Here is a 15,222-nt window from a genome sequence, read left to right on the forward strand (position 1 = left end):
CTACCCCCCACCCCCCCACCCCCGACCGCAGGGCGCTCGCTGGCGCTTTGAGTTGGACAAGAGTTTCTAGTTCTGTCACCAAAAAACCCCAAAATCTTTTCACATTTTTCAGTCTTGATCAACACAACCCGAGTTTTCAAAACAGTTTTTTCTTCATTGTTGTTTTTGTTTACGTTCTGTCTGCTCCTCTGAGGTAAATAATCTGTTCTTCCTTCAGGCTCGACAGGACGTCCAGGTGGACGTTTACGAGCGACTGCCCGTCCCGTTCGGCTTGGTCCGGTTCGGCGTGGCGCCGGATCATCCGGAAGTGAAGGTGTGTGATCGCTGACCGCAGAAACACAATCGCTGATTCAGGAGAAAACAATAAAGTAAATAAATAATCTTATGTTCTTTCAGCAGCAGATTTCTGCTCTTCTTCTGTTAATATGAAGAAGAATCAAAGAGAAACTTTGTCCAAAGTGATTCATAATGTTTGACATTATTACTTTTCAAATGTCAACAATAATTTTTGAAATGTTGTAGCATTAATTACAGTGTTTTTCAGTCACAATTTGCATGTCTAGAAGATTTATTTACATTTTTTATCAGTGGGAAACTAGGAGAATCTTTAAAAAGCTAAAAAATGCAAACATGAGTTTACTACAGAGGCTTTTCATTAATACAGGAAAAGCATAAAAAACAACCGAGACAAAAATATCATTTATTGCTTTTCTTTTATTTTTAAATAATAATTAATAACAGATTTGTACAAGTCAATACATTTATTTTGGATTACGATTCATCAGTGATTTAATCATCTTCATCCAACAAACATTTTCGAGCTGGAAAAACGATCTAAGTGTAAAAAAAAGGAAAAAACTGTATTATTGACATACAAGTGTTGAAATAAATATGTTTATTAATATTTAGAAAATAGTAATTAAATGTGTATTTTGTATGGTTGTAAGTAAGCATATATGTGGGAAAATAAACGGTTCCTCCTGGACACACACACACTTTCTAGCTGTAGTTTTCTTTAGTTTGTAGTTTTATTAATACATTTTTTAGAAAAAAAATATCTAAAAATCAGGAATAAAAAAATATATCACAACAATTAGGAAAACATTCTTTTAGATTATCAAAGAAAAAAAAAACGGGGAAAAATATTTAAAAAAATGTTTCTTAAAAACTATTTTTAATTGAATGCAAATGATTAATATGTAATGGTGGTTTTTAAAAGTTCTATTACTATAATGTAATATGATGTATAATTTATAGAAATATTTCTGCTGATTAAAAAACTACAAGTATTCAGTGAGAAATAAATAAAATAAACTACTTAATAGAATCCTGGAGGTTCTGTTAGCTTAGCTGCTACAGAAAAGTTTGGAGAAAAAAACGTGTCGTAAAGAAAGCATCAACAGTTTCTCTGTAGATAACATTTAAGTCTTTAAGAGACGGTTGGTTATTATTTTAAAATGTGGGAAAGCTTCCAAACCAAACATCAGAGCTTCATGTTGACCTGAAGGAACTCTTCCCTGAAACTCTGAGGACTTTCACTTTAAATCCTCTGGAATCAGGACACGTCAGACTTGACGCGGTTCTCTCCAGGGATTACAACAACAACTGACTTGGTCGACTCAAGTTACAGTAACGTGTGTCACAGTTAGCATTCATGTTGGTCATCAAACTCTGACAAACATTCAGGTTTTCAGATTGAATCACCTGAAAGACGTCAGAGCTGAGAGAACAACAAGACGCTTCTCTTGTTTTCATTTCTCTACTTATACATTTCAAAATAAAAGGATCACGTTTCTGTCGTCTTCCAAAATTCTGATCTGTTGCTCAAGATATCCTGGAATTCCCTGATTCAGAGTGAAAAACATTTGTTTTAGTGCTGGTCGACGTGACGATACGTATCGTGGGGGTGATAGAAAGTGTCCATCCTCATTTCTCTTGTACCGTTTTGATTTGTTGATTTTATTTACTAAACTTTTATGGACTTTAACATTTTTTTCTTATTTGTGAGTTACACGCTACTTAAAAAGTCAGAGAAAAGTAATTACATTTTTGTCTTTTTTTTGAGAGAATAAGTGAAAATATACATATATTGTTATCGTGGCATTAAATAATTTATATCATGATGCATATCGTTATTGTGATATCATATAATTTAAATCATGGTATATGTCGTTATTGTGAAATTAAAAAGATTATAGTGTAATATATATTGTTGTTGTGATATTAAATGATGTTTATTACGATATGTATAATTTTTGCGATATCGAATAATTTATATTGCGATAAATATCACTATTGTGAAATTAAATGTCGTATATTGTGATATATATTATGATATTCATTATTTAATATCATTGTTACAATATTAAATTATTAATATCATGATATATGTTGTTGTTGTGACTTTAAGAAAAATATATTGTGATATATATCGTTTTTAAATAATTTATTCCATGATATATTTTGTTATCGTGATTCTAAATAATTTATATTGTGATAGACAATCCCTCAGCACTAATTGAAATTATTTGTAACATTTCATTATCTTTAATAAAAATTTTTTTTTTTAAATTTGTAAACAAAAACGCGTCAACTTGTTACCTAAATGTCCAGCTGTGACACAAAGCTTTGGCGGTGAATGAAAGTGAACGCCGATGTTTGATTTTTCAAGAATCTCACCTGAAAAACCTGTAAAAGATTTTATCGTGAACGTCCCTCCACGAGGAGCTGTGGTCACTTCGTTTATAAAATCCAAAGGCTTTTCGGGACGATCAGGTTTTCCTTTTTCAGCTTTTTAAAATTTATTATTATGGGATGTTCTAATATTTTCTCCATTGGTTGCTTAATCTTTAGCCTCATTAGAAGCTGCTCACGGCTTAAAGATTCAGTAAAATCTGCATCTGTATCAGTGAATCCTCTTTTTTGTCTCCAGAATGTCATCAACACTTTCACTCAAACAGCCAAACATTCTCGCTGTAGTTTCTATGGAAACGTAAATGTTGGTAAGGACGTGAGCGTCGGCGAGCTGCTGCAGGCGTACCACGCCGTCATCCTGGTGAGGTCACAACAAAAATACATCGTAGTCTCATCTGAAGCTGACGTGAATCTGTGTAACGGACGCTTCTGTTCGCCAGAGTTACGGTGCAGAGGGGAACCGCAGCATGGGCGTGCCGGGGGAACACCTGGCGGGGGTGTACTCCGCCAAAGACTTTGTGGGCTGGTACAACGGCCTGCCCAGCTGCAGGGAGGTACGGCGTTCCCAGAACTCCCATAACGAAGATTGGTCCTAATCCCAGATTAGAAATCCCAGCGTCTGGTTTTGCTGCTTTTACAGCTGAATCCGGATCTGAGCTGCGACACCGCGATGGTTCTGGGACAAGGCAACGTGGCTCTGGATGTGGCCAGAATCCTCCTGTCTCCCCTCGACTTCCTGAAGGTGAGGAACACCTGAAACTTCTCGCTGGAATTCACATCCGACTCCTGAGATGGAAGGATGGTGGATCAGGAGATCCGATGGAATCAAACTCCTGAGAAACTCAGCCGGATCCCAGAATACTCGTACAGGGGTGTAGGCATTCTGGGTAATCAGGAATCAGTCAAGAGCTTTCTATTATGGGGTTCCACAGGGAACCTATGTGGAGCCATTGATGTTTTATAAATAAATATCCTTCAAATATATGGAGACAGATTTTTAGGGTTAAACACGGGAAATATGATGATGCCAAACAACATATATTTTTATTTATTATGTATAAAAATAAAAGCCTGACTAACAGTATAAGCCTTTAGAATGAGGGACCATAAATCTGAGATATTTTTGCCTCTTTATTGATTCTATTACAGTTCAATAGAAAGAGTTTGGACAAAATTATTCTTCATTTTTTTGTTTCAATATTGACTCATAAATAAATATAACTCATAAACAAAATGATCTTTCTTATTCTAAAGCAGCATTTTTAGGCCCCAAACCTATTATCTGTTTTTTTATTTATTTACTGATAATTTAATGTTCTGTCTTTGTGTTTTTCTGCTTTAATGTACATGAGACTCGAACAAAACGACAAATTCATGAAGAAATCCCTTTAAAATCAGGAGGTTCTACGTTCAGTTTGGACAAACGGTCGTTCATGTTGTTCAGTCTCATGTTTGTGTTTAATCATTTATGTGAAAAGACAGAATGAGAATTTCTAAAAAAGCATCAGAACTTTAGTTTCTTTTTGTGCAGAATACAGTTTATTTGTTGTGACCGTCGTGTTCATCACAGACGGTTTTGTGGTTCCTGCAGAAAACCGACATCACTCAGCCGGCTCTGGAAGCTCTGGCAGCCAGTCGGGTTCGCCGGGTCTGGATCGTGGGCAGGAGGGGGCCCATGCAGGTGGCGTGCACCATAAAGGTACGAAGACGGGAGAGAAACTGAATGAAAACTCAGAACGCAGATGTTCCTCCTCTGATTTCATTTGGGGTTTGTCTTCTGCAGCCCCCCTGATTTTAGGGTGACTTTCTCACTAAAGAGAGGCTTTTATTTTGGTAAACGTCCCCCCTCTCCCTGCAGGAGCTCAGAGAAATGGCGACCCTTCCAGGCACCAGGCCTGAGATGACGCCGGCCGACTTTGAAGGAGTCAGAGACGCCCTGAAAGGTCAGACGTGTCTCCTCCTGCAGGTCGCTCACGTTTGTGAGCCGCCGCGCTCAGCGATGTTTATGATTGTCGATAAGATGAAGTCTGAGAAGTTGTCTTGAGATGGAAGCGATTGAGGAGCGTCTGAAGGGAGGAAGGAAGTGTTGTGGTTAACCGCTGACGTGCAGAAGGAGGAGGTCGAAAAACACTCGCCGCTCTGCATCGCCGCTGCTGCTGACGATGCAGAAACTTTGACCTTTCTCTGAAGGTCAGCAAGCCTCCACGGCCTTGTGGACGAGCAGATGCAGCTGAGCCTGTCAGGGTTCCTCACAAGGACGAAGCCTGTGAGGCCGAGGCTGAGCGATAACGGCGTGGAGGACAGCCGTAAGCGCTGCCGTCTCTGCCAGTTTGAGGTTCCTGTCAGAGATGAACACAAACAGTTTCAGAAGCTCCGAAAGGTCACAGCTCGAGGTTCACGCGTCTTCTGACTGAAGCTCTGTGCTGTCAGATCTGCCCCGACCCCGGAAGCGCCTGACGGAGCTGATGATGAAGACCGCCCTGGAACCCCCCGGAGAGAAGGAGCGGGAGAGGTGGAGCGGCGCCTCCCGGGTCTGGGGCTTCAGGTTCTTCCGGAGCCCGGTGGAAGTTCTGGCCGACTCCGGCGGGAAGAAAGTAGCCGCCGTCCGCCTGGCGGTCAACAAACTGGAGGTAAGCAGTGATGATGTTTGGAGGTTGAAGCTTCATCATAAAAACCAAATTCCTGCAGGGTTCAGGAGAGGCGGCTCAGGCGGTCTGCACCGGAGAGACGGAGGACGTTCCCTGTGGTCTGGTCATCAGCAGCATCGGCTACAAGAGCCTTCCCATCGACGCCGCCGTGCCGTTCGACCCCCGCAGAGCCATCGTGCCGAACTCCATGGGCCGCGTGCAGCAGGTTTTAGGTACCAAGCCTGCAGTTAAATCTACTTAAAATTATTATTTTTTATACGTAGATGGAGAATTACATTTATTTTCTTTAAAAAATGGCAAACAAAGGGGCAAAAATGGGTAGATAAAAAGAGTTAAGAGTCATTTTTGTCATAAAATAAACCAGAAAATCTGAACACATTTAAACCACTGCAACCTTTCTATCATCTCAATCTGCAATAGTTTAAAGGATAAAAGAAATCTGAATTAAATTAAGCAAATAAATGAAAAAAAGTTTGAAGTTTTTGCAGACTTGGTTTAAAAAAAACTAAATTTGTGCAGAAAAATCCTGTTATTTCAGGAAAAAAATGGCTAATTCAGCTAATTTTAGCCACTTCAAATAGTTTCTCTGTCTCCACAATTTTTAGTCTTGAAAAAATGTGTTGACAAGAACTTGTAATAATGATGCAACGCGACAAAAAAAGAAATAAAACGATTTAGATTTAGTGCTTTCTTTCTCCATAAAGACTCATTTAACTGTTGGAAACCAGCATATTAAAGCAAAAATAAACATTTTTAATTTTCAAAATCATTTTTATCTTATTATTTGAGAGAAAAAATAAATTAATTTTACAATATTTTGAAAAACATGTGGGGCCTAAAGTAGAGCCCTGTGGCACCCCACAGCCAGAGGATGTCAGTGAGAAGAAAAAAACAAAAACTTAACATTAAACATGTATAAACACATCAACGGAAACCTAAAACTTTTTTATTTTTTTTTGTAGAATATGATATTTTTTAATGTTCTTTAATTAAAACTAAATTTCTAAATGTAATTTCTAAAGATCAGGAGACGCTTGTTCACTCCTGCAGGTCTGTACTGCAGTGGCTGGGTGAAAACGGGCCCCACAGGCGTGATCGCCACCACGATGAACAACAGCTTCGACACGGCGCGCTCGCTCATGGAGGACTTGGACTCGGGGAAGCTGGACGTGTCTGCAGAGAAGCCGGGCTCGCTGAGGATCGCCGCCCTGCTGGAGGAGAAAGGTACTGCGCCCACCATCTGATCTGAGGCGTCTAACAGGAGGTCCATGAGCCTCATGCTGGCGCCTCTCAATGTTTTCAGATGACCTGAATGATTAAAGAAGAAGCTATGCACAAATGTTTGGGGAAAAAAACCAAAACATCAAAAATAGACTGATGAAAGAAACAGATATGGAGAAAAAATATGCTAAAAAATCAACAGAAGATAAACATGCTGTTGGAAAAAAACAAAAAAATCATTTTAGCCGCTATAAATAAATCACAATCAAAGCGACAGTGAAAATATCCATCAGAAATCTTTTCCACTGTGATTCAAATGGAAATAAATTCATCAAAAGTCTGCCAGTCAATTATCTGATGGTTTTTTTGTATGAAAAGATGCCAAATTTAACATTTTTGTTTCTTTTAGAACATGAAACAAACCAAATGAAACAAACTCCACCCCTTTGTTAGCATTCTAGTGAAGCCTTAGCTTAGCTAATGTATCAGGGATACACAGAACTACTCTGCACAGTTATATATATATCAAGTAAAGATGGACACATGTTGAGAAGTTTCTGCATTTTAGGAGAAACGTGACGACACAATTGAAAATCGAATCTCTAAAAGGAATATTTGATCTGCATGTAAATGTAGATCCAAAGAATCGTGTCCGTTCAGTTCAAATCAACTGGATTCTGTAAAAACAGAGGCTGACCTCGTTTTGTTTCTTTTCCTGAATAGAAAAAAAGGAAATAATTTTTAAAAAAAATCCCATGTGAAGAACAGCTGACAGCACCTATCCTGGAAACAGAAACCAGGCAAACGAATGAGTTTTATTCTGTCACCTTGGAAGAAGGAATGACCTGAGGTCTCCTCGCCACCTCCCTAAACAATCAAACACTCCCTTCAAAACACAAAAACAGAACCTGCAAATATTAATACTTTCAAACAAAACAGAGTAAACAAAAACTAACTGAATATAAACATGAAAACTCAGAAAACAGGAAGTAGAAAAACATATTTTGCTTCCTCCTTACAATGACATTGAGGATTTTCAGATTAGATCAACCTCTTGAGTCAAATGAAATCCGGATAAAAAAGTTAGAACCCTCAGGATGATTTACTTATAGTCTGTTTAGGACAGAAACATAGAACCGAGTATCATCTGCATATTATCGGACGTGTCGTTTTTCTACCCAATGGAAGTGGACCTTTGAGTCGTATTTCCACTGAGCAGTCCGGTCCGGTTTGATCCAGTATTTTGAGTGTTTCCATTGTTAAACTGACCCATTAAACGGTTCTGATCCGTACCTCTTGAGGACGGTTGGGGCGGAGTCGCTGTAGCCACCTGTCGATTGGCAGAAAGTGATGACGACATTAGAGAACGGCAGTATAGCGCTAAGATAGTTTTCCGTTTTCCTACGGGGGTATTCTGCAATCTTCTCTCAAACAATATTCAATTCTTGTTCTACACGACGTAGAGCAAGAAAAAGACGAGCCGCTGGATGACCTCCACTGTTGTTGCTTTGCTACAATGACGCACTAGCGGTCTACACCATGCAAACGCTGAAAACAAACCGCTCAGTGGAAGTGAGATTTAGTGGTAACGAGGCTTTACTATGGTAGGGGTCCAAGCACTGAGCCCTGTGGTACACCGTAACTAACACAGTTCTAATGAACTCCTGATCTAAACTGTGTCGTAGAAAAAGACTAAAACGGCAGAATCATCATTATAAAGTCTTCAGAACCCAACCCGAGTGCCCTTCGTGTCTCCAGGAGTGAACCCAGTGGTGTTCTCAGACTGGGAGAAGATCGACCGCCTGGAAGTGAGCAGGGGGGAAGTCTGTGGAAAACCGCGGGAGAAGCTGCTGAGCGTGGAGGAAATGCTGGCTGTGGCGCGGTCCTGAAACCGCCGGAGCGACTCGGAGGAAACCAAAGATCCTGCATGACGGGAGGGTATTTCTGAAGCACCACACAGAGGAATGATGGTCGTTTTAATCTCTGAGGATTAAGGAGAAGGAAAATGTTGGGCAGCTGTCCCGCAGATTGACTGAGATATCTTTAGATCCTGACATTTACATGTTTTTAATTAAAGATAGAATTATAATCAGCATTAACTTTTGCTGTTTCTTGTTATTTTGCAGATAAATTCTTAACTGCTGTTGCACTACAACTGTAACTTTACTGGATCAATGCGTCCAAATCTCCTGTTTTTTACATGTATAATTATGAATAAAAATGATATGATTTTGCTGTCGGACTTTCTGATTTAAATCTTCTCCAACATGAACTCCAGCAGAGGCTTTTCATGAGGGAGATGCTTCACACAGTTTAGGAAATAAAGCATCTCACTTCATAAGAAGACCATCGTCAACTGAAGCTCCGCCTTCTTTTGGGTCCAGGTGAGACCGTCTCACGTGTGACAAACAAGCCAGAACCCGCTGCTGTCATCACATCCACAACCTTCTATGTCACATTGACGGTGGTTCACCTGTGCATGTCCAGACTGTTGCTCTTCCAGTTAAGGAGTCTGATCTCATCCCAGGGTTCCGGTTTGTGACATCCTTTCTGTGTAACAAGACGTGGATCATCCTGTCTCGACTGCAGGTTAGAATCCAGGTGGTTTCCAGTCAGTGAAAAGGAATTCAATTCCGTTTTATTTATATATCCTGATGTCACAATGCCGACGTCTGAATGGAGACGTCTGTTCTCAAGGTTCAAAACAAGATGTCACCTCTAACTTCTGGATAAATACTCTTTAAATGTCTGAAGGTTGTACATGTCATCCTAACCCTGAACTCTAACTGCATTCAGAGAGGTCAAACATGGTGGTGGTAGTATAATGATGTGGGGATGCCAGCAGCATCACTTATTAGAATGGAAGCAGGAACTCGGAGATCCATCAGAAAATCCTGAAGCAGAATTTTATCTATTCACTTATAAACTCATTTTTTTTTAAAAAGGAACAAATAAACATCTAAACTCTGTGTATGTTTTGTATTTTAAACATCCTGGACCCAAATGTTCAAAATAGAAATAAAAATCTTTATTTTTTCTGAATTGAAACATTTCTCCCAAGAGGAGATAAAAATTTATTTAAAAAACACAAAAAAATCTTCAAAACGGGAAACAAATAAACGTTTTGTATCTATAAATGAACAAAAACAGTTATTAACTTTTGTGGATGTACTTGTGAATACAAAAATTGTATAATTGATTTGATTTGGGGCTAAAAATGTCTTTAAAATCTGACAGGGCCTTCAAAGAGTGAAGGCCTAAAAGAGAAATGTTCATATATATAAACATAAATATATATTTTAGATCTTTCCAACTGTTCTGTCAGCTTCTCTCACAGCCCTAAGCTGTAAGACGTTATTCTTTCACATGTAAGTTTCTAACCAATCAGATTCGAGCCCTCCCTTGTTGCTATCTCCATGAAGGCCTTACGCTCACAGTCGGTGCTTCCGCCTTCAACTTCCAGTTTTGCTGGGGGCTTTCCATAAAAAACCCTGTTGATTAAATGCAATACATTGATTCAACCAATCAGAATCTGATTTAGAATCTCTGTAGCTTCATGAGGACGGCTGATGACATACTCGCCTCTGATTGGACGGGCGAATCTCACGCTACCAAAAGCTAACTTCTTCTGTTCTCCAGGCTGTAGCTGCACTTGATTTTTGTTAATCGCTGTTTGGAAGTTAACTAAGAAGGCGGAGAAGTTGATTAGTTGCGGATTTATTGTGCAAGTCGTTCTTAAGATGGACATCGTCAATAAAGGCTGATCAACCCTGAAGCCAGCGAGTCTGACTCCACAGGAAGAGGACTTGTCTGCCACTTTCAGCCTTCCAGCGGTTCTGTCTGGCAAGAGAGTTTGGTGACAATGATGAGCGACAAACGGGTCAGAATTAGAACTTCCACGCCACGCTGAACGCACCACGGCTGCTCCAAACGCAGTTAGCTGCAGCGTCTCATTATTTTACCAGCAGCTTCACAATATCATTCCCCAGACAAAAGCAGGTTTAAGATTATGAAAAACTAGTGGTTATAACCCTCATTGACCCCCAGAGATCTCAGGAGCACCAGAAAAACTTCCTGGACGCATCCTGGTCCAGCTTAGCACAGAACTCTGATCCGTCTTGGCTGAGAACAGAACATTTATCACATGAGTTTTTTGAAAAGTAATCTCCACTGATCTCCTGGACGGAGTTCATCTCTAAATAAGTTGGGTTTTCTGTAAACAAAAATGCCGTAAACACAAATGCATATAACAGGATGTTGTTTGAAACATAAAACAGTTCATATTAATGAACATGGTTTTAGCAGAGGAAGAATGAAGGCTCTGAAATCAGGAGAGGAATTTGTCACCTCTGAACTCACCTTTCCCCTACAGTCTTCACACCTTAAGGTAGTAAATGCCAACCATAACTCTAAAACCTGAATGGAAGTTCCCTCGAGACAAAAGGACATTTTTTCAACAAGTGAATTGTGAAATTCCAACTCTGCAGCATTCATGTCTTTCACAATCAGGGGCAACACTTTCAGTTGTTCATTACTCTGAGAATTGTCGTGTCTTAAAGCTAAGAGTTAAAACTTTAGTCACAAACAGTCAATAAATTGCTTTAAACCGCATGTGGACGGACGTGTTTTTGCAATCTCTATGCAAATGTGGGAACTGAAAGGTCAAACAATGATGTCCTGGAGTCAGAAACATTCTGAGAAAAACCAGATGAACATTCTTGAACTTCAAGTTGAGACTCAAACTCTTGAGGTCCACCCCAGTCAAGTCTCTGAGACTCGAGTCCATCTCTGCCATTGAGCTTCACAGCTTGTATCTGAGGTGTGAAGAGAAACGACTTCCTGGATTCAAACTCAAACTCTGACGATCGTCCTGGTTCTTTGTATTCGTTTTGTTTCATGAACAAGTGTGTCATCTGCAAAACGTGTGATTTGCTCAGTAAAATGCAGAACTGGATACAAAAACTTCTGGGAAGATCTTGGACCATGGTGTCCAAAGTCAGTCCTCGAGGGCGGAGATCCTTCATGGTTTCCAGCCAATCTGCCATTGAAGGTCCTTATTGGCCAAACACACCTGATCCAGGTAATCGGCAGCAGATAAGGATTTCTGGAAAACCTCCTTACAAAAACATTGATACACTCTCACACATGACAATGGTACGTTCCATCTTCACGACATATCCGTATGAACCTCTAGAGAACTTCAAGACACACCTGGGCTCCCCTTAAGATACGATACTCCAGACTGACAACCCAAGAAAATCTGGTCAAACCCATTGACGTGAATAGAGATGGAGTCAATTCAGTCACTATTAGCAAGAAATAATTGGTCCAAGAATCTAATGCTTGAGGTTGGGCACCATGTGGTCTTATAGACATCTGATTGGCCACTTTGATTTGCAATAAAGAAAATATCATGAAAAATAGAGTATTTATTCTTGCTGAACCTGACAGTAATGCTATTTACTTTCTAGGACCAGCAGATACTTCCTGTTTGGGATGAACAGGACAGTTCTGTGGTCAACCCCCCAAAGGGTTATGACGAACTTACAAACCAACCACAGGTATAGAAGGAAACCCTGAAAGCCAGAGACTAGCCAAGAAAGGTTGGACTTTCTAGAACTACAATAAACTAGTTCAACCTGAGGCACTGCTCAGACCAGGGCCAAGAGCTTTGTTACAAGCCAGTGGAAATGTTTTGCACTAGAGTATGAAACTGATGACAAATGAAACTCAAGCTTTTTTTGGCAAGACAGATAAATTACCAGTGCATGTTTGGAGAAATTAAAGTTTTCAGAAAGCTTTGTTATGCAACATTTCCACTCCAGCTCTTCTAGAGAGCTTAAAGTATTAGTTTTTACAAGGGTTGCATGTAGAAATATTTAAAGCCATTATGTTAGCAATGTATTGAGAGATACATTTAAGAGATTATCTACAAGCAGAGACTCTTTAATAGACTTTCATTTTGAAAACCTTCAAATGCCTCAGTAGGCCTTCTGTCCCTTAGAGCCGGTCGGCCCCTTTTCACCTTCAGAGGAGGGCAGAGGAATGTGGTCAAAGGTGTCCTGGGTGTATTTGGCGTCGGAGCGGAAGTCCCGAGCTCGCTGGTACCCGCTGCTGGTGTAGACCACGTGGGACGAAGGGTACAGCGGGCGCTGCTCCACCATGCCCAGGGGAACCTGCTCGGAGGTCCAGGCGAAGCGTGGGAAAGGACGCTCAGGTTTGAAGGTCATGGCGTTGGTGACCACCTGTCCTAGTCCTGCATCCTGCTCGTTGAAGAGGACCGTGTTTGAGCCACGGCCAGAACCAAACCTGGAGGTGTAAGAACCATCGAAGCCCAGTCCAGTCTGACCAGAACCTGCAGGAGAACCTCAGTGAGAGTTCATCTTCTCAGAACACTAAAAGAAAAACATCCATACCTGATTTTCTAGAGGGATAACAAGCTCCAAGGCTGAAGAGGAGAAGGCCAACCAAAGAAATCCTGTAGAGGAGAAGAACCTCAGTAACTCCAGAACCAACAGAACCCCAACCAGAAGAGAACTTACTTCCCCACACACTGATCCATCATGATTAAGTCTGGAAGCACAAAGTGAAGAAGAGAATTCAACCACAGCTGGATGATACCTTCTGATCTCTGAAGCTCCATATTTAAACGCTTCTGTTCTCTTGGATTAATTAACCTCATTCATCTCACCTGGTGTCCTGCAGCTCCGTCATGCTTCCAGGTGAGCATCAACATTAACAGGAGTTCGTGTTGATGCTCCTCTGACATCAAAGGAAATGTAAAATCACGGGTAAACTTGATTTTATTGTTAAAAAGACATATTTTCAGTCTCTTTAATGGTCAAAGATATCTCCAGCTTCAGAGGGGAAACGTTTGTTCACCTGTCGGAAAAAATAGAACATTTGCATAACCTGTGATAATGCAGGCATGAATGTTTTTGTTGAAAGTAGTCACTAAAGATGCTGAAGGTTCTTGCTGAAAATGGTGATGCAACTTACTTTGATTGTGTAAGGGATATGCTGAAAAAACACAACAATTATTTGCAAAATGCTAAATTTGCTAAAAGGCTGGAAATTTTGTTAAAGAACTATGAAATGGTGCTGAAGTTGACCTAAATTCCTGAAAAATTTGTCGTTAAATTGCTTAAAAATCCCTCATACATGCCAAAAAATATTTAGCATGTTGCTTAAGTATAAGCTAAAGTCCAAAATAGCCTAAAGTTCCTCAGTAATCTAAATTAGTCAAAAACGTTAGCTTGTTTCTAAAATATTAGCTAAACTCCAAATTAGCATAAAAAACCCCAGTAGATAAAAATAAGCCAAAAAAGACAACTTGTTGCTTAAATACTAGCTAAATTCCAAAGCAGCCTAAAATGCCTCAGTAAACTAAATTAGCCAAAAACGTTAGCATGCTGCTAAAATATTAGCTAAACTCCAATTTCGCATAAAACCTCGTAAATCACAAATTAGCCCAAAAAGCTAGCATGTTGCTAAAATACTAGCTAAATTACAAAATAGGTTAAAATTTGTCAGTAAACTAAATTGCTAAGATGGAAGCTAAACTTTAAGTTAGACATCCCCCCCCTCAGCTTACTAAGCATTTTTACAATTTAGAGAACCAGTTCCCTTAATAGACTAGTTACATTTGTCGCACCAAAAAAAAAAAAAAAAAACTGCTGCTCAAAATCTCTGATTGTTTAACAGGAATTTGGTTTCCTTCCTTGAATAAGTTCAGTGTTTGGATGAAATAGTTTTCATATTACACCAAACTGTTAAACTCATGAAGGTTTACTGAAAGAATTTGATCTGATCAAGAAACTGATGGAGGAAAATGGATGGAGAAGTGGGGACAATGTTGAGGCTACACCACCACCTAGTGGCAGCAGAGTGTAACTGCAAGAGTTCCTTATGTCAAGAAAACTGAAATGTTTTGCAAAATAAAAGAAGTATCTTTGACACAAAGACAAAGTTAAAGATTTGCATCCACAACATCTCCAGCTGATCCAGAAGATCTAATGGAACAGCTTCCAGTTCTCCTTCAGAGTTAGAGAAGTGAAGAGAACAACAAACCAAAGAACTGAAAACAGGAGCTCAACCGGAAAGTGTAGATCAAGTGGATCAAGGATCTGGAAGTCCGGTCTGGAAGAAGAACCTGGGACCAGAACAGTATCCAGAGGAGTCCAGTGAATTTCCAAACCTGCAGGCTGAACTTTGGCACAAAAACATCAGCGCTCGTTCCTCGACGTGGATTTATCAGAAGATAGTTTTATGAGAGGAGAAAAGGAGCCGCTCACGCTTCAGACCTTGACCCCACTGATGATGCATCACCTGAGGAACTCACCTGTGACCTACAACCGAGTCCAACCGGCATGAGGAACCGGAAAGCTGTGATTGCTTCCAGCTCAAGTTTACAACATTTATTATCTGTTTGTCTGAAACAGACGTCATTTCTCACCGACTACAATCAACGTCTGAGTTCACAACACGGATTTATATCTGTGCTATTGTTAATTATGAATATTAATGAAGTATTGGTTTTTACATGAATAAAGCTCCATCCATCCATCCATCCATTAGGGCTGGGAATCACTGGGTACCTCACGATACGATACGATACGCGATACATGGTTCGCGATATCGATAATATCGCGATACTGCG

General features: G+C 40.0%; 1 protein-coding gene across 5 annotated transcripts in view; it reads left to right on the forward strand.

Moving 5' to 3' along the window:
- Positions 1-15,222, forward strand: part of fdxr (ferredoxin reductase) — a 21,203-nt gene that overhangs the window by 4,066 nt on the left and 1,915 nt on the right. The window contains exons 3-14 of one of the 5 annotated variants that reach the window (XR_002920554.2): positions 218-313; positions 2,933-3,055; positions 3,135-3,248; positions 3,335-3,436; positions 4,286-4,393; positions 4,553-4,637; positions 5,125-5,324; positions 5,383-5,554; positions 6,393-6,566; positions 8,322-8,501; positions 8,793-8,947; positions 9,051-9,152. Coding sequence is in view for 1 of the 5 variants with exons in the window: in XM_024284250.2 (XP_024140018.1) it covers positions 218-313; positions 2,933-3,055; positions 3,135-3,248; positions 3,335-3,436; positions 4,286-4,393; positions 4,553-4,637; positions 5,125-5,324; positions 5,383-5,554; positions 6,393-6,566; positions 8,322-8,452 (1,305 nt within the window). In the remaining 4 variants the exon portion in view is untranslated. Of the gene's footprint in view, positions 1-217; positions 314-2,932; positions 3,056-3,134; positions 3,249-3,334; positions 3,437-4,285; positions 4,394-4,552; positions 4,638-5,124; positions 5,325-5,382; positions 5,555-6,392; positions 6,567-8,321; positions 8,659-8,792; positions 8,948-9,050; positions 9,153-15,222 lie in introns of those variants that run through there. The other 4 variants (XR_002920557.2, XR_002920555.2, XR_002920556.2 and 1 more) reach the window with 4 other exon arrangements.

This window comes from Oryzias melastigma, linkage group LG19 (genome assembly GCF_002922805.2).
Source record: "Oryzias melastigma strain HK-1 linkage group LG19, ASM292280v2, whole genome shotgun sequence".
Classification (NCBI taxonomy): domain Eukaryota; kingdom Metazoa; phylum Chordata; class Actinopteri; order Beloniformes; family Adrianichthyidae; genus Oryzias; species Oryzias melastigma.